Here is a 22,413-nt window from a genome sequence, read left to right as displayed (position 1 = left end):
AGCAGAGGGAATATGGTCAATAATATTGTAATAACTTTGCATGGTGATAGGCGGTGACCACACTTGGCTGTGGTGAGCATTTCATAATGTATAGAATTGTCAGATCACTACGATGTACACCTGCAGCCAGTATTGTATGTCAACTATACTTCAGTAAAAATGTATTAAGCTGTAAAATGAGTTGGCGATCATAAGTTGAAAGACTAACACCGACACCAAAGTTTAAATGTGAGTTACTCCTTCAAACCCAGAAAATTCTACTATGGTGTTAATGTTTGTTGTCATTTTATTTTAGTTAAGGGCAAATCCTTTGAGTGTTTTGCAGGCCCTTTGTTTTCTGGCGAGTGAATAGGTAGCAACCATACTGGAGAACATAGGTTGGAGGAGACTATATTGTTTTTCCTTATTTTGGTTGCATGCTTGGGAGCATTGTGGCGTTTGGGTAGATTTTCCATGTTAGTCAGAGTCCTCAGATTGCTGTTGGTCTTTTGGGGAACACGAGGTAGAAGTTAAAGTCATATCATCTTGGTATGAAGCTGAGCAAATTGAAATGTTTTTTCGCACATCTTGTTCTGAATTTATATCAGACAGATAGGCCAGATTTGTGTCTTGTACTGAGCTTTGGCAGGAGAAACAACAATCTGGATTTTTGTCTTCTGACTGCTGGTTGTGTAGGTTTTGGTATTTCGTGCTTTCTGGTTTGTTGTCTCTTATTTGCACGGTTTCTGTTCGCATACCTTCTTTTTGGATATCTGTGGATTTAAGGTCTTGTTCCTCATCTTGATACTGACTGTCGTTGAATGGAATGCTTTGTAATTGCTGACGTCGAGTTATGACGTGCACATTTTGGGCTTCCTGGTATAGAGCTTTCTGCTTTAGGAACTCTTTCTCTAGTAGATCTTGGGTTTGCCAGGCTTGGGATTCCCACCTCAGGGAATGTGGCATTTCAAGTGCCAATTCTTGTGCTTTCCACTCTTTGTTTCTCCAGCCTTGAATTCTCCGGTCTTGGAATTGTTGGCTTGAAGATTGCCAAGCTTGGTATTCCTGGATTTGGGATTGCCAGTTTTGATGTAGCTGCTTCAGGGATTTCTCCTCTTGGGCCTGCAGGTTTTCAACCTCCTCATACTGGGGTTGTTTCTTGGGGGATGTGTCCATATCAGTCTGTTGAGCTTTATCTTGCCTATCTTTGGGCTGTTCCTTTGGGGATTTTTCCTCTCGGACTTGCAGATCTTTAGTGTGCTCCTGTTGGGTTTGCTTCTTGGGGGATTTCTCCATATCAGTCTGTTGAGCTTTATCTTGCCTATCTTTGGGCTGTTCCTTTGGGGATTTTTCCTCTTTGTCCTCTTGATATTTACGTTGTCCACTTGGGGATCGCTGCCTTAGGGATTGTTCCTCTAAGACCAGCAGCTGGTCTTTAGTTTGCTGATCTGAGGACTTCTGTCTGGTTTGCTTAACTTGGGTTTGCTTCTCTACGGAGTGCCTCTTTGGGAATAGCCAGTCCTTGATGTGCTGGTCTAGGGATTTCTTTCTTGGGGATTGCTGGCCTTGCATTTGCAAGTCCTGGGATTTCTGTTTTGGAGTTTGCCAGCCTTTGTTTTGCCTGTATAAATCATGTGACTTTCGGGATTGCAGGTTTTCATTTTGCCAGTCTAGGGATTGCCACTTTTTGGATTTCCTGCTCTGGAATTCCTCCTGAGATTTCCATTCTTGGGTCAGTAACATGACTTCTGATTGCATGTCTTGGTATGATACACGTGCAAGTTGCTGGTTTCGATGTTGAAGATCTAGGGCTTGCTGATCTAGGCGTTGTATATTAGAGGACTGGGCTGCATGAAATGCTGGGGCTGCAAGTAGCATGGATTGTGCTGGCAGAGCTTGTAGTTGGGAGTGCAGATCTTGGTAAAGTATGCCTTCAGATGGCGGCTTTTGGGATATCATGTCTTGGGATAATATATTTTTAGATGGCATGTCTTGGGCTAATGTGTTCTGGGGGGGTGTGTTTTGGGATGGGGCATATTGATACGGCATGTCTAGGGCTTGTGTATCTTGGGATGGTATGCTCTGGTATTGTGATTCTTGGGATGATATGTCTTGGGATGGCATGTCTTCTGATGTCAGGCCTTGAGACTGTGTGTCATGGTATGTTGGGGCTTGAGATGCCAGGACTGGCAGAGCCTGGGGTGGTAACATTTGGAGTTTTTTTATGTAACTGGATGGGAAAACTTGGAGTGGCAAAGCGCGGGACTGCAGAAGTTGGGTTTGATTTTCTGGGCGTTGTGCAATAGCAGATTTTAGGTCTTCATCTTTCAGCTGTTTGGCATATGGGATCTTTTCTGTGGACCTTTCCAGCAATGTGGGAAGCAAAGGTTTCAGCTTAGGTCTTTCCTCATAAACTTGTGAAGGTGGAGAAATACTTTTCTGTTGTTCATCTAGCACAGACACAGAAGATGTGTAGTAAGTTTTACTGCTTCTCCTCCTTGAATGTCTGAAGGCTAAAGGATTTCTTGTGACTCTTAACTTGAAGAAAGTATAGCCTCCAATGAAAACAGGTTGTATGTTTGTCGTTGAATCAGCAGTGGAGGACTGTTCTTGAAGCTCAAATTGTACTGCAGTATTTTCTTCAGGGACAGAGAGTTCACTCTCTTGAGTAACATCCGAAGGCAAGAAAAATACAATCTATAAAACCAAGGGGTATAGAAAACATTAATGGAATAATCACCTTGGATGTTCTTTTCTTCTTGTATTCCCAAATTATTTTTCGCCTCTGCCTTAAGACAGTAGGGAGGACACAACATCTACACAAAGAGTTAGAAAACAAATACCAGTACTAACATTGTCTTTACCATCGACTTACTGGTTTTATCACTATTTATCACTATTACCTCAAATATCGAAAAGGGGAATTTGGTTAAGATTGTCTGAAATATTCTTCCCGTACTTAATATTATAAAGCTTCTAAGAAATTTAAAATAATCTTCTCAGCATTCATATATTCAGTTTTATAATGATTTACTGTTCACCTGCTAGGTGAACTAGATACTGGAGATGAAAACTAATTGGATGTGGGTGTTGTCTATAAGGTGCTCACAATTATAGGTATACCAAGATATAAATAGACAGTAATACAGTTTAGCAAATGCTATTATAGAAATAGGTGCTAAGTGCTTTATGGGAATGTAGAAGTCATGACCTAATTCTGAGGGCCAGGAAATTGCTTCATTGAGGAATGTTTGATCAATGTCTTGATGGGTGGACAGGAATTCCTCGGGCAAAAAGGTAAGATGAAGTAAGATAGGAGTCAAAATGCAGATAGAAGAGGCAGTGGGTAGAAAAACAAGGCTATGATGCAGCATAGTGTGAAGGCAGATGATAAACAGATATTGTTGGGTGGTATGCTAGCTGCTGTAAGTTGAATGTTTGTGTCCCTTCAAACTTCTACGTTGAAACCTAATCTCCAGTGTGATGGTATTTAAAGGTAGAATGTTTGGGAGAGGTATTAGTTTGGGGGTGGGGCCCTTGTAAATGGAATTAGTGGTTTTATAAAAGGGAACCCCAAAGAGCTCCCGTGCCCTTCCCTCCATGTAAGGACACAGTGAGACTACCAGCTATGAACCAGGAAACAGGTTCTCACCAGACTCTGAATCTACCGGTACCTTGATCTTGGTCTTCCCAGCTTTCAAAACTATGAATAATACATTTTTGTTGTTTAAGCCACTCTGTCTTTGGTATAGCAGCCCAAATGGACTAAGATAGAAATTGATGCCAGGAAATGGGAGTGCTGCTGTAACAAATGTCTAAAAGTGTGGAAGTATATTTGGAAATGGGTAATGTTTGGAGGCTGGAGGAGTTTTGAGTTCTACATACTAGAAAAAACTTATATTTCTATGAATGAACCATTAAGGGCAATTCTGGTGAGAGCCCAGGAAGAAAAAAAGGAGAGCTGTAGATAAAGCCTTGGTCTTCTTAGAGAATACCTAAGTAATCCTGAATGAGATGTTCTTGGAAATATGGACAATAAAGGTCATCCTGATGAGGTGTCAGACAGAAATGAGAAATATGTTGTTGGAAACCGGAAGAAAGGTGATCTTGGCTATAAAGTTGCAAAGAACATGGCTGAATTGTTTGTGTCCTAATGTTTTGTGGGAGGTAGAACTTACAATAGTGAAGGAAATGATGGAATTTCATGTAGTAAATAATGAATATTATTAATAATGAATGATAAATATTTTATGTAATAATGAAATTTAGCTGAAGCTATTTTTTTTTAAGTTTTTCTTTCTTTTTTGAGAAAGACACAGAGAACACAAGTAGGGGAGGGGCAGAGAGCATCACAGGCAGGCTCTGTGAGCCTGATATGGGGCTCGAACCCATGAACTATGAGATCATGACCTGAGCCAAAACCAAGAGTCAGATGCTTAACCAACTGAGCCATCCAGGCACCCCTAGCTAAGCTATTCCTAAGAGGTGTTGAAAGTGAAGCTTGAGTCCTTCAGATAGCTAGCTAATGGTAAAATATGAGAAGAGAGACATTACTTAAAAATGGAATTGTTAAGCAAAAAGAAAGCAGGACCAAGTCTGTCCATTCTGCAAAAAAAATGAGAACACTAAGAGTATGGCCGTGACTTGTTTGATAAGGAAATCAGTATAGATCAGCCATCTCAACAATAGCCAGAACCTATTCTCCAAGCAATGGAAGAATGACACCAAAGGTGATTCTGAGAGCTTCAGGGGCTGCCACTCCTACAGGGGCTGACAGTGTAAGAGCCCTGGAAGAAGAATGATTTCAAAGGCTAGGACCATCTCTCTGGTTCAAGCCAAGCCAGAATGCCCCCTCCCAGTGTCTCAGAGGTGGGCACCACCGCATGGGCTGCAACCAGCTGAGCCGTGGGAGCGTGACCACCCCCACTGAGGTTTCAGAATCTGCCATGTGACAGAGCATGGGCTTGGGGCCCCACCCCAGCAGAGCCACAGGCATGGGACTCCAGCCTGGAAGAGTCAAAGGGCCCAGGCAGAGAGCTGCTGCAGGGGCAGAGCTCAGGCGGAGAGTTCCTGTGGGGCCTTCCTGCTGAGCCACGTGTGGTTGGAAGCCAGAGCATCCAGCCAAAGGGGGTTACTCTTGAGCCTTAAGGTCTGTTTGTCCTGTTAGGTTTTGGACTTACTTGGAACCTGACCTTTTCCCCCCTTATTTATCCCTTCTGGAATGGGAATGTCTATCCTATGCCTGTCACAACACCGTATTTTGGAAGGTTGGTGTCATAACACATTTGGTTGCATAGGCTCACAGCTAGAGAGGAATTTGCCTCAGGATGGATCTTACATTGAGTCTCACTCCTATCTGATTTAGATGATACTTAGATGAGACTTTGGACTTAGCCTTTAAAGTTCATGCTGAAACAAGATAAAGACTTCTGGTGCTGTTGGGGTGGAAATAATATATTTTTCATGTGAAAGGGCATGAATTTGGGGGACAGGCAGGGATGGAATACTATAGATTGAGTGTGCCCCTTCCAAATTTATAAGTGGAAACTTAATCCACAGCACGAAGGTGTTCGGAGTTGGGGCCTTTGGGAGGCAATTAAATCATGAGGGTGAAGCCTATATGAATGGGATTAGTGCTTTTATAAAAGAAACGCAGAGAGCGCCTTTGTCTTTCCCACCAGGTGGGCACACAGTGAGAAGATGGCATCTGTAAACCATCTGGAATCCACCAGGCCTGAATCTACTGGCATCTTGATCTTGGACTTCCAGCCACCAGAACTCTGAGAACTTTTTCTTGTTCGAGCCACCCAGTCCATGATATTTTTGTTATAGCAGCCTGAAGGTACCAAGACACTAGGCCAGGAAATTTGGACCTTCCTTTACAGGTAAATGAGATCTATTGAAGTTTTTTTAAACAACTAAGTGACAGCATCTGATACAACCTTTAGCCAATGCTTCCCAGTCTTTATTTATTTATTTATTTATTTATTTATTTTTGAAAGGGGCTGTCATTACAGCCTCAGTCTGCTGAGTTTTGCCATCCTGTGTCCTTCCTAAGGTCATCCATAGAGTCAGAATAGACTACTTGTTCTGTTTGATGAAGTGATTGGAACTCTGAGTGGTTAAATGACCTAATGATGGTTACCTCTCTGATTGATGGCAGGCCTAAAATAAAATGCCTGCCACATTCTCTTGTATGATCATTGTCATTCCCCACCTTCTAATTTGTTTTCACATCTATATTTTATCACCATTGGAGGGATATTTATGTGAGGATAAATAGTACTTTAGGGGAGATTTGTGCATTCTCACTTACCCTAAAACTTTCGTTTCATTTGAATTGTAATTTTTTTCATTTGATAAAAGAAAGATTTGGAGGCATGAATTGGAATTTCTTTAACTTTATTCAAGATTTTAAGTGTATGATTTTAAATGTACTCCTCTCTAATGGTAACAGTGATTGCCAGGTGCTGGACAGAGTTCCAAAGTCATCTCAAGTAATTATTATGACATTTATATGAGGTTATTTTCCTTGTTTTATAACTGAGAGAGCTGAGATTCCGAGATGTTAAGTAACCTGACCAGTGTCACAGAACTATTAACTGGTGAGGCTAGGAGTCATACACTGCAGTTGAATTCGAGGTCCTGCACTTTTCTCTCTCCTCTCCTCTCCTCTCCTCTCCTCTCCTCTCCTCTCCTCTCCTCTCCTCTCCCCTCCCCTCCCCTCCCCTCCCCTCCCCTCTCATCTCTGATATATGCTTTATAATAACCACTTCAGTTACACCTTACTCCAGAGTGGCTATTACTGAAGACTATATAAAATAATGTTTGGGGCACGGTGGTTTGCACAGAGAAGTTGTTTGATAAATAACTCTTTCCTCTTCTTGGGATCAGGGTGCATATTACATAACATCTTTGCATTCTCTTTGTACTTCTCACATTGCCATGCGACTAAAAAATAACCCTTTCAGGGAGCGCCTGGCTGGCTCAGTTGGTTAAGCATCCGACTCTTGATTTCAGCTCAGGTTATGATCGTACATTTTGTGGTCTCACGAAACGTGAATCATCAGTAGATAATGGAAAGTAGATGTAGAGACATAACCTAGAAGGTATGAGGGGCTGGAAGGAGGAGGAAAGGGGGAGTTATGTTTTATGGCACAGTTTGTATGGGGATGATGAAAGAGTTTTGGACATAGTGCTGATGGTTACACATCATTATGAATGAATTTAATGCCATTGAATTGTACACTTGTAAGTAGCTGAAATGATAAATAGTATATTATGTATATTTTGCCACTAAAAAAGGATTACTACATGAAAGCTACAGAAATGAAGACAGCATAGAATATGTGAAAGGATCGACATGCAGATCAGTGGGACACAATAGAGCATCCAAAAAGACCTCATATAAATATGAGGTCATATGAGACCTCATATAAATATAAATATTTATATGAGGTCAATTGATTTTCAACCAAGGTGCCAAGGTGATGGGGGAAGACATTGCATTTTTGACAAATAACGTTGGCATAGCTATATATCTCCATGGCAGGGGTGCGTGAACTTCTCACCTCAGAGCTATATAATGTGTAAAAGTTAACTTGACATCTGTTAAAGATCTAAACACAAAAGCTAAAGCTATAAAATTTCCACAAGAAAATAGAGAAGAAAATCCTTACAGTCTTGTAGGCAAAGCTTTGTTGGGACACAAAAAGGACTAACCATAAAAGAAAAAAAATCACAAGTTGTTATGTGAAAGAAACTATTAAGAAAATGAAAAGGCAAGCCAAGGCTGGGAAGAATAGTAGCAATACATATATCTCAAAAGAGGACTTGTGTTAAGAATCATTTAAGCTCTTGTAATTCAATAAGGTAATGCAATAAAAGTTGGCTAACAATTTAAAGAGACACATCTCAAGAAAAAAAAAAAGAGGACAATAAACACATAGAATCTCATCATCATTTGCCATCAGGGAAATGCAAATTAAAACTACAATGAAATTCTACTACATACACACTAGAATAACAAAATTATTAATACAACTGGCAATTCCCAGTGTTGCTGGTTATAGAGAGCAGCCATACCCCTCATATTACTTATAAGAATGCAAAGTGATACAGCCATTTTGGAGAACCATTTGATATTTTCTTACAAAGTTAAGCATCCATTTTCCATCCCATCTAGCAACCAGGTCATGGATTTGAGAAATGTAAAAGAGAAATGACACCATATGTCTACCCAAAGATGTGAACTCAAATGTTCATTGCAACCACATGCCCATCGGGAAGTACACGGATAAGCAAATTGTGGTGTGCCCTCACATAAAAGGAACAAAGTATTGATACATGAGACAGCATGGATGAATCTCATGAATATGCTGCTTAGTGAAAGAAGCCTAGACACAAAAATGTACTTATTTATGATCCATATATGTGAAGTTTGAAAAAATAAAAACTAATCGAGGTGATGGAGATACTGATTGCAAAGAGGTTCCAGAGACTCCTTCGGGGTGATAGGAATTCACTATATCTTGATTATAATGGTAGCTAAACAGGGGTGTACAATTTGTCAAAACCCCTTGAATTACATACATTTAAAATGGGTGCATTTTATTGTTAGTAAATTATACTTCTACGAAGTTGATGTAAAAGAAAAGTGGGGGAAAAACCCCACTTAACACGGGTCCTGGAATTGTCTTTTGGGATTTAGAGAGCAGGCTCAGGAACCACATTATTTAAAAAAAAATTTTTTTTAATGGTCACTTATTTTTGAGAGAGAGAGAGAGACAGACAGAGAGAGAAAGGTGGCACGAGCAGGGGGAGGGGCAGGGAGAGGGAGACACAGAATCTGAAGCAGGCTTCAGGCTCTGAGCCATCAGCACAGAACCCAATGCAAGTCTTGAACCCACAAACCGTGAGATCATGACCCGAGCTGAAGTCGGAGGCTCAACCGACTGAGCCACCCAGGCATCCCTGGAACCACATTATTTGAGTCAGAATCCTGATGTTCTGTGAACCTGGGGAGGTTACTCTTTGTGTTTTAGTTTTGCATATGTAAAGGAAGGGAGTCTTGATGGTTTTGTTAGCATTAAGTTGGTGCTAAGTGATTATAACAGTGACTGACAGAGTAAACATTTAGTAAGTGTAAGCTGTAACAATTATAAATAACAGGAGTATGGCTCTGAAATATTTTTCTTCTCTGCCTCTCCTCTGGTGAGGGGATTGACTCACACAGCCTTGTGGCCCAGGGAGAAGCTCTCCGTGTCACAGTAATATAGGTTCCCATTAAGTCTGTTTCTCTTCATATACTCTGGCAGGGAGAGAAGGAGCTATGTCTGAACAGAGATGACTGGATAGCAAAGAGGGCAGGATGGATGCCTCAAAGGGTGGAGTGAGCCAGCCATCGCTGTTAGTTAAGCTTGTCTCTCCTTGACCTGCCTCACCTCAGAAGTTGTAGTTCAACATCTGAGAATACTGCTCTGCCCACTAATAGGCTGGGGGTCACCTTGCAGTGTCCCCACAGGAACCCATTCTTGCAGTAATATCCAACGCACCTCATCGGAGGTTGTCCAGCACTTGCTTCTGAAGGAGGAGATAGTCACAGAGATGCCGAGCTCTACTATGCTGATGACCAGTAAGACTGACAAAATTCCCTGCAAAGAGTGAGGATAAATATATGGCATTTGGAATGAAAGCTGTATCATTTTAAAGGTAAAAGCCAAGGACTATTTACATTGTATGACCAAGTAAGGAAGGGAAAACCCATATTTTAAATGCCATCAGTGACTGAACAATTTTCATCTTATGTCTTTTTGACAAGCAGAGATAACAAACCCTAATGCCTGTAGGGGCCAGGCAACCATCCCAAATAAGTGAAGAGAATAAAGATATTCCTAGAATGTGTCCATTTCCCAGTTCTGAGCAATAGTTACCGTGTGGGAACAAGGACCCCATGAAGTCTTTCTTCTTTCCTAAGGAAGCTGGATATACAGATTTTTAATGTGAAAATCTCCAGCTTTTCCTTCACTTGTGGGAAGCAAATAGAGCCTATCTGCAGACTGGATGCAGCTCACAGACTGCTGTTTTGCACACTCTGCTTCAAGATAATAGTTAGATGAAGAAGCAGCATATGAAATAGCATGGTGTCCAAAAGCTTAGACTGTGAAGACTGAAAGAGCTGGGTGCAGTCGGGCCAAACTTAACTTGGTCACGTGACTGTGTCTCTAATTCTTGGTTTCCCTATAACCCATTCAGAAGCCTGGATTTCCCCCCATTTGTTGGTAAGACTGAAATATATGAAGTGCCTACTGTAAATTTGCTGTTGAACAAGATAGACCTGCTCCTGGTCATTGTGGGATTTGCATCAAATAAGGGGGGCAAAGAGTGACAAGTAATTAGACAGTTATTTTTAACTACGTTGCATTACCTGCCATGAAAAAGTATTGGGAGCCATGCACTACTATAGTGGGAGATCTGAACAGGTCAGCCCTGGGAAGGGTAGAAGCGGGATCAGGATGGACCTCCTTAATGAAGTGAAATTCAAACCGAGGTTAAAGAATGAGGGGGAATTTTAATTGTGTAGGTGGAAGAGGGTAGGCACTGGGCTGGGGAACATTGGAAGCAGGGGAAAGCTCGTCTTATGGTCCTGGGACAGTAGGTATTTAACACATTAAGGAATTTGGGGAAGTGCCAGAAGTGTGGAGTGGGAAGGGTAATGATGCAGAATAATGTTGGAAAGGTAGGCAAGGTAGGTGTTATAGGGTCTTGTAAGCCTTTTAAGATTTGGGTCTTAATTCTGTATTTCACAAGAAGCCCTTTAGTAATGTGCTCAGATCTGCATTTTTAAATGATGACTCCGGCCACAGTGTAGTACACAAGTAGATTTGTCTTTGAGACAGAAGACATCCATTCAGGAGATGTCTAGAGCCCACTGTTCTGGCTTGTGTGTGTGTGTGTTTTAAAGCTTATTTGTGATGTTTGAATTACACTAAGGAATTGTGGAGTTGTATACACATGAGGTCTTGGAACGGATTGTTCATGATTCTGCATGTAGGCACTAATCCTGCAAAATCCCTAACTGTGCAGAGCTGAAAGTAGACAGCAGAGTTTTATAAATCTGGAGATTTAACCCTTTTGGTACACGGTTTCTCCCTGATTCTTACTAACATAATGAACAGTAGTGGTCTCCTGTCCACTGGAAAAAAGAGTAAGGGATTATAATATATTGTATTCTTGGCCCAATTAGGACAGGATTGTGTTCCTTACGTAGTGTTCTGGCTTTCCTTAGTAAGTTTTTTTGAGTCTAATTCTGGAGTTGACCTCAGAATATATGGGATTGTTCTTAGGTTCGCTTTTACAGGTGATTATGAGGATTAAAAAGATCTCATATGCAGTGACTGGTAGTTCTTTTCTCTTTCCTCTTCATTTGGGGATACAATTTCCCATGATTCTATTTCATTTCAATCCAAAAGGTCAAGTCTCACTAACATCCTGGGACCAAAGCCTTCAAGATGTGGCTGACGGAAATAGAATGAAAGCCTAGTATGTACTTGGGGAAGTAAAGGGAGAGGCCTCTGGGAATCACTGACATGCATAAAAATAATGTCACTGAATACTTACTAGATAAATATTGAAAATTACACCTACAGTTGCATTTCCCGGCAAAGATACATCTCATTTGCTGTAGTGAGTAACATTGCTACATTTATGTAAAATAGTTTATGTTCTAAAATTATTAGAATACATATTAAGTGGCTTAAACACCTTCTCCCACTGTATTTTGTTTCTAGTATTAGTTGAGTAAACTCTTTAGATCATTTTGTTCCTCTTTAATTCTAGAAAGGTAAAATTTAATCTAATCTACGTCCGTACTAATAGTAATAGCCAAAACCTATTTGACTGTTTACACTGTGCCAGGCAGTGTTCTAATTTAAGTAACCCTCAGAACAGCCCAATGAGGGAGATATTCTTATTATCTTCATTTTCCACACAAAGAAAACTGGGGCTTAGGCAAGTTACAATATTAGGCCAAGGTCACAAGTGTGCAAGTCACACAAGCAGGGTTCAGATCCTGAATCACAGTGTCTTCTCAAGAGTCTGTTCAAATGCTGACTCGACTTCCATTATTAGAATCAAAATTAATGACTTGATGCATCGTGAACATAGCTTAGATAAGATCATACAGAGTCACCGTATGGAGTAGGACCACTTACATTGAACAGGTTTCTACCTATAACACATATTCCTTCGAGGGAAGGCATCTGGCAGTACTTGTGCTGGTACCTGTAGCTGATAATGGTTAGAGTAATCCCAGCCACCGCAACCAAGGAACTGATGACATTCATGGCTGTGACACCTTGTCCCTAGAAAATAGGTTTTCAAATAATATTAAATAAAAACCAAACCAAATAAAAAATTTCTTGTAAGAGGCACCTGGGTGGCTCAGTTGGCTTAACATCCAACTCTTGATTTCTGCTCAGGTCCATGATTCCAAGGTCATGGCATTGAGCCCCTCACTGGGCTCTGTGCTGAGCATGGAACCTGCTTAAAGATTATCTCTCTCTGTCTCTCTCTCTCTCTCTCTCTGTGACTCTCCCCCCCCACTCCGCCCCCTCCCCTGCTTGCACTCTCTCTCTCTCTCTAAAATAACAAAATAAAAAAATAATTTAAGAAAACATGTGCTTAAAAAAAATTTAAAAAAATTCCTTGTAAGAAATTCTTAGTGCATTTGTCTTTCCAGATACGCCTCAAGGATGAACTGTTCCATCAGGTCAGTATACTTAAAAGGCAAGACAACTCAAATTCTGATTCATCAAAGTCAGCAGACAAACTACGTTTTAGAATGAGCCAGGAAGCCACGAAAGGGAACGGGTAGAGAAGGAGTGCTGTATGGTTAATGCTAAAGAAGACATTCATTTTATCCTAATGCATCATCTTTCATAATCTACAAGCAAAATGGTGTGTTAGAAGATATCTTGGCCTTATAATCAGACCTAATTTTGAGTCCTAGTGAACTAGGACCTTGCACAAGGTAACTAATCTCTGGGAAGCTCAATTTCTACCTTGAGAAATGAGAATAATGTCACCTAATTTTAGGGCAGTATCCATTTATTTATTTATTTATTTTAATAAATGTTTAGTGTACCCCAACTATGTGTCCAGCACTGAATTAGGCCCCTGGGACACAAAAATAAACACAGTAGATGAGGTCCTGCCTTCCTGTGGCTTATATTCATTCCCCCAGAGGATTCAAACAATAATCAACCAAATCACTAACATATTTACAGATCGCTACAAATTTGGACTGGGGTTTAATGATTTCCTTTCTTGATTTCAGTGTCCCAGCATGGAAGGTATTGCCCTACCAAATTCCCTACCAGATTGCCCTACCAAATTCCCTTTACTCACTCCATATACATACATACATACATACATATGTATGTATATGTATATATATATTCCTACTCACTCCATATATATATGTTCCTTTATAACTTGAACATATATATTCAAGGCATCATGCCTGCCTCTGTCTACCTAGCTCTCAGTGAGTCAGGGTTAGGTCTGCCTATCCTTAGTTTATTCCTCAGCTCTTAAGGGAACCAATACAGAGAAAAGAACAGCATTGGGTCATTATCTGTAGTGTCTGTGCTTATTTCTATGGGTGGAGAAAGATGGGGGCTTTCCCATAGTTCCCCCAGAACTTTCCTATAGTCTGTAGCTATTCTTAGAGGGAAGTGGCAGAGGACCATAAAAAACAGTGTCAGAATGGCTTTAAGAGAAGACTCACATATCCATAGCCTTAAAAAAAACGAGTCATTGGAAGGTAGTACAGACTTCTAAGTGTCTTTTCTATGTAATATCTTATTAAATTCTCAGAATAACCTTTTGAAGAAGGTACTTTTCTCTTCAAGTTGACACAGCAATGAGTGATAGCCTTGATTCTATCCCAGAATGATCTGCTATCAATGTCAGACTCTTTCTTTCAGACCCTGGGCAGGTCCCCAAGAAAAACTTCTGTTGGTGGGGGTGAGAGCTAATGGTGACGTTGGCAGGTAGGGATGACCTGAACTGCAAATTTGATGTCTAAAGATATTCTTGGGAGACCCTTTGTTTTAAAGGCTTTATATAGAAAGATGATGCAAAGCAAGCAGAAGGTTTTAAACTACATAGAAGTCATGAAAGTAACTTACCATACATTTTTTCTTCTCATTGATTCCTGTGATGTATCCCGTAATAACAAACTATTAAGAAGAAAAGAGATAAAAGTTAACAGGTAGTGTGTTTGACTCTCTTACAGTATAAATTCCTTCAGAGACTATATTGTAATCTCTATGTCTGTGAATCTCCCCAACTACATGGTCTTTCCCCCTGAGCATCAGGGAGGAAGGAGGGCAGGCACTGATGTAAGAAGAAATACTGTGTTGGATATGCACTGAACAACACCACTTTGCCAGGGTCAGTTGGGAGAGGCAGGCCCTTCTTTAAGGTCCACAAAATACCACCCAGATGTTTGGCCCAGCTGGGCTCTACACAGAAAGGTAATCCTGGACTCTGGGCCTGGAAGAGGGAATGGTGAGCTGTGTCTGCTCTCAGCAGATGGAGGAAGACGTTCAGGGCAGAACTCTCTAACGGCTGATATCAGGGCTGGAATCTAGTATAGTTATCTCAGCCACTTCTTGTATCTGGAACATAGAGTCTTGTACAACCCAAGGAAAACGGAGAACTCTGTCACCCAAAGTGGAGCCCCTTACTCATTTGAATATTCTGGGAATGAGAACTTCTGTCGGAATTGGTATTGGACCTTGAGGACATCTGGGTCTCAGTGTTCGGGACCTCAAGGTGACACACGGAGATCAGAAAGTTACCTTTGATTCCTCCCTCCACTTCACTGCCCACAACAGATCACCACTGGATCGATTCTACCTCCAAAGCGCTCTCAAAGCTTCCCATCTCTTTCTATCTCCACTGCGGCCCGTCTAGGTCAGGGAATCCCCTGGCTTCTTGCAGCCTCCTTTCAACTGATTGTCCCAGGTTTGGTGTTACCATCCTTGAATTTGTTTATAGCTCAGAAAACCCAATGATGTTTTAAAGATAACAAGTCTTCAAATGTCACTCTCGTGTTTAAAGATTATCAATGGGTTCCCCTTGCTCTCATATTAGAGTGGCCACATTCTTAATATGACCACAAGGGCTGGCACAACCTGGTTCCATCCTACAGTTTTGGTCTCATTTTGTGCCAGTGCCATAGACTCATTGGTCTTCTTTCTGCTGTTCTTTCCCATATCAAGCTTCTCACTCATGCTTTGCCTTTGCCAGGGGAGGCTTTCCTTGCACTTCACCCAGTGAACACCTATGTGCAAAGCACTTCGCTGACCTCCATGCCAGGTGAGTGCCCCATTAAATCTTCACAGGGCATCTGGAACTTGTCTCTTAGAGTACTTAGTGCAAGTGAAATAACATATCTGTGGAGTCAGTTTTACTTTTCCACTTCCAGCTTCCCTATCATATGGCAAACCCCATCTGTTTCTAAGAGGAGCATTTCACCACCTCCCTAAGAGGGCCTTGTTTGCCTCTCAGCACCTACAACACTGCCAAAGATAGACTATGTGCTCAGTAAATATCTTCTCAGTGAAGAGTAGAGTTTTAAAGAGCAGCATGCCAGAACCTCACTAGAATCCATCGGTGCAGGTCACACTGAGTCACACTGGGGAAATTTTGTTGTGAAATAAGGAGGTGGGGAGTTGGTCTTTTTGTTTCTCTACAGTGTGGCATGTATAGTTTGAAGATTATAGTTCATATTACAGTATTTCTATTTGGAAAATGAAAATACTACTAGTTGTGTTTGACCTGGAGATTATAGAAAAAGCATGGAATATTTATGTTTGTTGAAAGAGCAGGTTTTTAATAGAGACAATAGTCTCATTTAATTATTTAATGAATTATTATTTAATTCCTTTGTTCATTGAGTTATGTCTACTATGCAGCATGGTTCTAGCTTCTGAGAATGTAACAGAAACTAAAATAGATAATACTTTTGCCATCTTGGGAGGGTATGTTCTAGTGAGGAAAGCTGTGTTGAGTGTACCCTTAAATATTGTGGCACAAGATTAGGAACCAGAGCTGTTGGGATTGAATGGAACTAGCAGTACACTAAGAATTATAATTATGGCTCTATAAATAACTAGATGAGTGACACTCATAAAATTATCTCTGGGAATAATAAGGGGACTAAACAACAATAGTCATCTTTAAAATTCTCCTTAAGCTATGAGAGTATATGATTCTATGAGTGCTAGCTAGATATGTTTAAATTATTATCTGTTCTTGAGATTAAACAACATGGTACTAAACAACTAATGGGTCAATGAAGCAGTCAAAGAATAAGCTTTTAAAAATCCATGGAGACAAATAAAAATGAAAATACAGTGGTCCAAAATCTTTGGGATGCAGTGAAAGCAGTTCTAAGAGGGAAATATATGGTGATACAGGCCTATGTCAAGAAGCAAGGAAAAGCTCAAATAAATAATCTAACTTTATACCTAAAGGAACTAGAAAAAGAAAAGAACAAAGTCCAAGGTGAGTAGAAGAAGTAAATAATAAAGATCAGAGCAGAAATAAATGACATAGAGACTAAAAAACACAATAGGAAAAATCAGTGAAACCAAGAGCTGGTTCTTGGAAAAGATAAACAACATTGCTAAACCTTTAGCCAGACTCATCAAGAAAAAAAGGGGAAGGATACAAATAAATAAAATCAGAAATGAGAGAGGAGAAGTAACAACTAACACCACAGAAATACAAAGGATTATAAGAGAATACCATGAAAAACTATACACCAAGAAATTGGACAACCTAGAAGAAATGGGTAAATTTCTAAAAGCACACAATCTTCCAAAACAGAATCAGGAAGAAATGGAAAATCTGAACAGGCTGATTAACAGTAATGAAATTGAGTCAGTAATAATAATAATAATAATAATAATAATAATAATAAAAGTGAAAGTCCAGGACCAGATGGATTTACAGGTGAATTCTACCAAACATTTAAAGAAGAGTTAGTATTTCTTTTTCTCAAACTATTCCAAAGAATAGAAGAGGAAAGAAAGCTTCCAAATACATTTGATGAGGACAGAATTACCTTGATACCAAAGCCAGACAAAGACACCAAAAAAAAAGGAAGACTACAGGCCAATATCCCTGAGGAATATAGATTCAAAAATCCTCAATAAAAAAGGTGCCTGGGTGGCTCAGTCAGTTGAGCATCCAACTCTTGTCTTCAGCTCAAGTCATGCTCTTATGGTTTGTGAGTTCAAGTCCCATGTTGGGCTCTGCACTGACAGTGTGGAGCCTGCTTGGGATTCTCTCTCTTTCCCTCTGTCTCTCTCTGCCCCTCCTCCATTCTCTCTCTCTCTCTCTCTCTCTCTCTCTCTCTCAAAATAAATAAATAAACTCTAAAAAATTATTTAAAAAATCCTCAACAAAATATTAGTAAGCCACATTCAATAATACAGTGAAAGGATCATTCACTATGATCAAGTGAGATTTATTACAGGGATGCAAGGATCGTTCAATATTTGCAAATCAATCAACATGATACACCACATCAACAAAATGAAGGATAAAAATTATATGATTATCTCAATAGATGCAGAAAAAGCATTTGAAAAAATTCAATACCCATTCATGATAAAAACACTCAACAAAGTGGGTTTAGAGGAACATACCTCAACATAATCAAGGCCATGTAAGAAAAACCCATAGCTAACGTCGTACTCAGTGGTGAAAAACTGAGAGCTTTTCTGCTACAATCAGGAACAAGACAAGGATGTCTACTCTCTCCACTTTTATTCAACATAATATTGGAGGTCCTAGTCAGAGCAATCAGGTAAGAAAAAGCAATAAGAGGCATCCGTATTGGTAAAGAAGAAGTTAAATGTTCACTATTTGCAGATGACCTGATACTACATGTAGAAAATACTAAAGATGCCACCAACTCCACCAAAAACAAAAACCAAAAAAACAAAACAAAAGCAACCAGAAGTAATACATGAATTCAGTAAAGTTTCAGGATACAAAATTAATACCCCCAAGTCAGCAGTGTCTCTATACACTAATAACAGTGCCCAAAGCCATCTACGGATTCAGTGCAATCCCTATCAAAATACCAATGGCATTTTTCACAGAACCAGAACAAATAATACTAAAGCACTAAATTTGTGTGGAATCACAAAAGACCCTGAATAACCAAAGGATCTTAAGAAAAAAAAAAAACAAAGCTGGAGGTATCACAATTTCAGATTTGAAGATACACTACAAAGTTATAGTAATAAAACAGTATGGCACTGGCACAAAAGTGGACACATAGCTCAATAGAACAGAATGGAGACCCCAGAAATAAATCCATAATTATATGGTCAATTAATCTGTGACAAAGGAGATAAGAATATACAGTGGGAAAAAGACAGTCTCTTCAATGAATGATGCTGGGAAAACTGGACAGCTATATGTAAAAAAAAAAGAATGAATGAAACTGGACTACTTTCTCTAACACCATACACAAAAATAAACTTAAAATGTATTAAATATCTAAATGTTAGACCTGAAACCATAAAAATCCTAGAAGAGAGCATAGGCAGTAATTTCTTTCACATCAGCCATAGAAACATTTTTCTGGACATGTGTCCTAAGGCAAGGGAAACAAAAGCAAAAATAAATTAGTGGGATTGCATCAAAATAAAAGCTTTTGCACAGTGAAGGAAACCATCAACAAAAATTTAAGAGACAACCTTCTGGATAGGAGAAGGCATTTGTAAATGATATATCCAATGAGGTGTTAATAACTGAAATATATAAAGAACTTCTACAACTCAACACCAAATAAAGCAAACAATATGATTTAAAAATGGGCAAAGGACTTGAATAGACATTTTCCCAAAGAAGACATATACATGGTCAATAGACACATGAAAAGATACTCAACGTTACTAATCACCAGGGAAATCAAAACCACAATGCGATATAACCTTACACCTGTTAAAATGACTAAAATAAAAGAAGACAAGAAATAACAAGTGTTGACAAGGATGTGGAGAAAAAGGAAGGAATGCTTGTACACTGTTGGTGGGGATGTAAATTGGTATAGCTACTGTGAAAAATAGTATGGAGTTTCTTCAAAAAAGTAAAAAGAGAAACACCATATGATCCAGCAATTCCACAACTGGTTATTTACCGAAAGAAAACAAAAACACTAATTCAAAAAGATAAATGCACCCCTGTGTTTATTGCAGCATTATTTGCAATAGCCAAGATATGAAAGTAACCTAAGTGTCCATCAATAGACAAAAAAAAAAGGAAGACGCAGTATATATACAATGGAATATTACACAACTATAAAAAAAGATGAGATTGTGCTATTTGAGATAGTGTGGACAGAACTAGAAGATATTATGCTTAGTGAAATAAGTCACACTGAAAAAGACAGATACCATATGATTTCACCTATATGTGGAATCTGAAAAAAAAAAAAAAGGAATAAGCAAAACAAAAAACAGATCCAGACCCATAAATACAGAGAACATACTGACAGTTGCCAGAGGGGAGGAGTAGGGGGAATGGAGAAATGGGTTAAGAGAAGAGGGACATACAGGCTTCCAGTTGGGGAATGAATAAATCACAGGAATAAAAGGCACAGCATAAGGCATTCAGTCAGTGACACTGTAATAGTGTTGTATGTTGACAAATGCTAGCTACACTTGGGTGAGCACAGCATCATGTATAAATTTGTCAAATCACTGTATTGTACACCTGAAACTAATGGAACATTTTTTGCTGGCTATACTCAAAGATTGTCTACTCTCAACCTCCGTTTCCATATTTGCAAAAGAGAAGGTAGGATATTTACCCATCTGATCTCCCAGGTTGGTAGTAAGGAGCAGATGACTTACTCTACACACAGGGCTCTGGAAACTTTTAAACACTGTATGCCTAAGAGCAGTTATTACTGTGATGATGGTAGATGCAATGACCAAATGGAGTTGCTTCTCTTGCCACACAAGGGACTATCTGGTCTCCTTGGGGACCATATTCATGGGATTCTTCATCCTGGGACCTGACTTGACGCAGTTCAAACCAGTCTTGATAGTAATTTCGCAAAAGCTCCTAACTGGTAGTACTCACAATAAATGCTCCCCAGAATGGATATCCCGTGAGGAAAACGAGGGGAAATCTCTGGGAGAAATGGAAGTAATTGAATGCAAATATGCTTCCAACACCTGCAATGATCAGAGCAAGCAGGATCTGGAGAGCCTGGGAGGAGAGAAATGGGTACATGAGGTCACTGGTGCCCCAGCCTCTTGGGACTCTCCCGGGCCCCTGGGACATCCCACTATGCTTATGTCACACCTCCCTCGACACGAATGCCTTCCTCTTCCGTTTGCCCACTGCCCTCAGAGCTTCAGAAAGTCCGGTGTCTCTTTCTTCTTCTCGCTTACCTGGGTTCTACAGGTTCACGTCTTTCACTTTCACCCTTCACTGCTTATTATAGCCCCTGTATTACCAGTTTACCTTGCGCCGGACAGATAGGAGTACATGTTTCCATATCCAGTCTGTGCTTTTGGAATTACGGCTCAGCCCCATTCTCTGAAATCTGTGAAGTTTGCTGATCTAGAGTGGAGGGGCTGGGATGAGGTTTATGTCTCGTCTGCTCTTCCGGCAAGGGCCTGTCCAGAGGTGAGAGTAACCCAGTGGGGCTCACGGGCCTGTGAGGAATCTGCACCATTGGTGGTCTGGCAGGGCTGGTGGCTCTTCTCAGGATACAGCTTCTCCTCCAGCATTCTGGGTTTTTCCCCCAGCCCACACCTCTATGGCACCACCCAAAGTGGTACTTTTACTCTTGTACTAAAGATAGAGGCTGTATACATAGCCCTCCCCTCGGTACATGCATGACTGAAAAATGTTTTGTCTGTATGTCCACATTGTGGCTCACGGTGAAGCTTTGAAGAGAGTTTTCAAAGAACCCCCAACGCCTGGAACAGCACAAAGGGGAAGTTTAACCTCTCCTCACATGGCTTTTAGCTCCAAGGGACATGCCACCACGCCCTGAGGTCACCTCCTCAATAAAATATTTGGGGGAAATTATACCAGTTTCCTGCCTTTCTCTCTGCCAGGATTCAAAGAACAGTATTAACTCCACATGAAACAGCCCTAGGATTTCCTCAGGGTTAGGGAAGTTATTAATTGCAGGGTTAAATGAGCCCCCCCCACCAAGAAACATTTCTAAGACATGTTCATAAATAAGACATTTCTAAGGCACTCTGTGTGCATTTCTAAACAGAATTTTTATTTCTCTTGTTCATCAAAATCTAGGAAAATGGTATTATTGGCTACATATTGGCTCTTCTGCTGAAGATCTGCTTATTTGTACAAGCAAATAACTTAGAGGTTTCTATGATTAATGAAGAAGGAAAAATTGTAGGCAAAACGTGAGGGAAAAGAAGGGGAATCAAGTCCCTTCCTGAAAAGGAATCAAGTCCCTTCCTGTGTCTATTCAGACACACCTGGAAAAATAGCTTCTTTTCTCCCTTCCGAGGAAAACCCATGGACAGGAGAGCACTTACCCCCAAGACTTTTGGCTCTCCCTTCAGGAAATCCAGCAGAGAGCTCTGAGGCTCATAGGGAAGGGCAGTCAGTACTGTTTCATTTGGTTGTATCGTGATGTGGGATGATCTTTGGTCCTCAGATGAAGACTCCATGATTCAATGGCAGAGCTCTATTAGAAGAGTAAGTGATTGAAAAGCACAGCTAGAGTCATGGTCTTCCACTAGCCTCCCATGGAGTCCTTAGCAATGAGCCTTAGCAGTTGCCCTACTCACTCCTACCACCACAGAATCACAGTCATTGAGTCATAGAGTCTTAGAATTCTAGAGCACATCCAGCCCCTGGGATCCACTTGTCCAGAAGACCTACTTTCTTGTCAGTTTGTGTATAAACAAGTGGCAAACACACACAAAAAAAAGATGGTGTACGTGAAAACAAATCCCAGTACCTATGCTCATGAGATATAAAGGAACTAAAACTTACGGAATATCTATTCTGTTCTAGATTCTGTAGATAGTGTTTTGTTTTGATATCTCTTAACGTTTAGTCTTTTAACAGTTCTGTAGTGCTGAAACTGAGGTACAGAAATATTACGTTGCCCAAAGTAACATACTAATGGGTAGGGAAAGGAGCCAGACTCCACTTGTCTGTCTCTAAAATTTGTGTTTTTTCCACCCTCTTCCAAAAGGCCTAAAGCTCATCCTACTCAAGGCCTTTGTGGTTTAAACAATACAAGTATGATGAAAGGAACATAAAGTGCCTTTTGGAATTTTGCTTTTCATGTTTAATTCTTTGTAGTCCTGTATTTGTTGATTTTAAGTATTAAACCATAAAGGC

At 40.2% G+C, this 22,413-nt stretch overlaps 1 protein-coding gene across 3 annotated transcripts; it reads right to left on the bottom strand.

Moving 5' to 3' along the window:
- Positions 1 to 268: 268 nt before the first annotated feature.
- Positions 269 to 21,866, bottom strand: LOC102963415 (membrane-spanning 4-domains subfamily A member 14). Of its 3 annotated transcripts, XM_007092024.2 has the most exons (6): positions 21,597 to 21,866; positions 20,158 to 20,286; positions 14,172 to 14,222; positions 12,192 to 12,341; positions 9,534 to 9,632; positions 269 to 2,676 (listed from the first exon to the last, which is right to left on the bottom strand). In XM_007092024.2, the coding sequence occupies exons 1-6, from the start codon at positions 21,729 to 21,731 to the stop codon at positions 457 to 459; spliced, it is 2,784 nt and encodes a 927-aa protein (XP_007092086.2). In that variant the 5' UTR covers positions 21,732 to 21,866; the 3' UTR covers positions 269 to 456. The 3 variants fall into 3 exon arrangements, with proteins under 3 accessions (XP_007092086.2, XP_042814489.1, XP_042814490.1); XM_042958555.1 differs by lacking the exon at positions 21,597 to 21,866 and having other exon boundaries at positions 12,262 to 12,341; positions 20,158 to 20,199; XM_042958556.1 differs by lacking the exons at positions 20,158 to 20,286; positions 21,597 to 21,866 and adding an exon at positions 19,883 to 19,901 and having other exon boundaries at positions 12,262 to 12,341.
- Positions 21,867 to 22,413: the final 547 nt, after the last annotated feature.

The sequence above is a fragment of the Panthera tigris genome, chromosome D1 (genome assembly GCF_018350195.1).
Source record: "Panthera tigris isolate Pti1 chromosome D1, P.tigris_Pti1_mat1.1, whole genome shotgun sequence".
In the NCBI taxonomy this organism is placed as follows: Eukaryota; Metazoa; Chordata; class Mammalia; order Carnivora; family Felidae; genus Panthera; species Panthera tigris.
The sequence above is the reverse complement of the archived record's forward strand: the minus strand, read 5'-3'. Positions and strand labels throughout refer to the sequence as shown.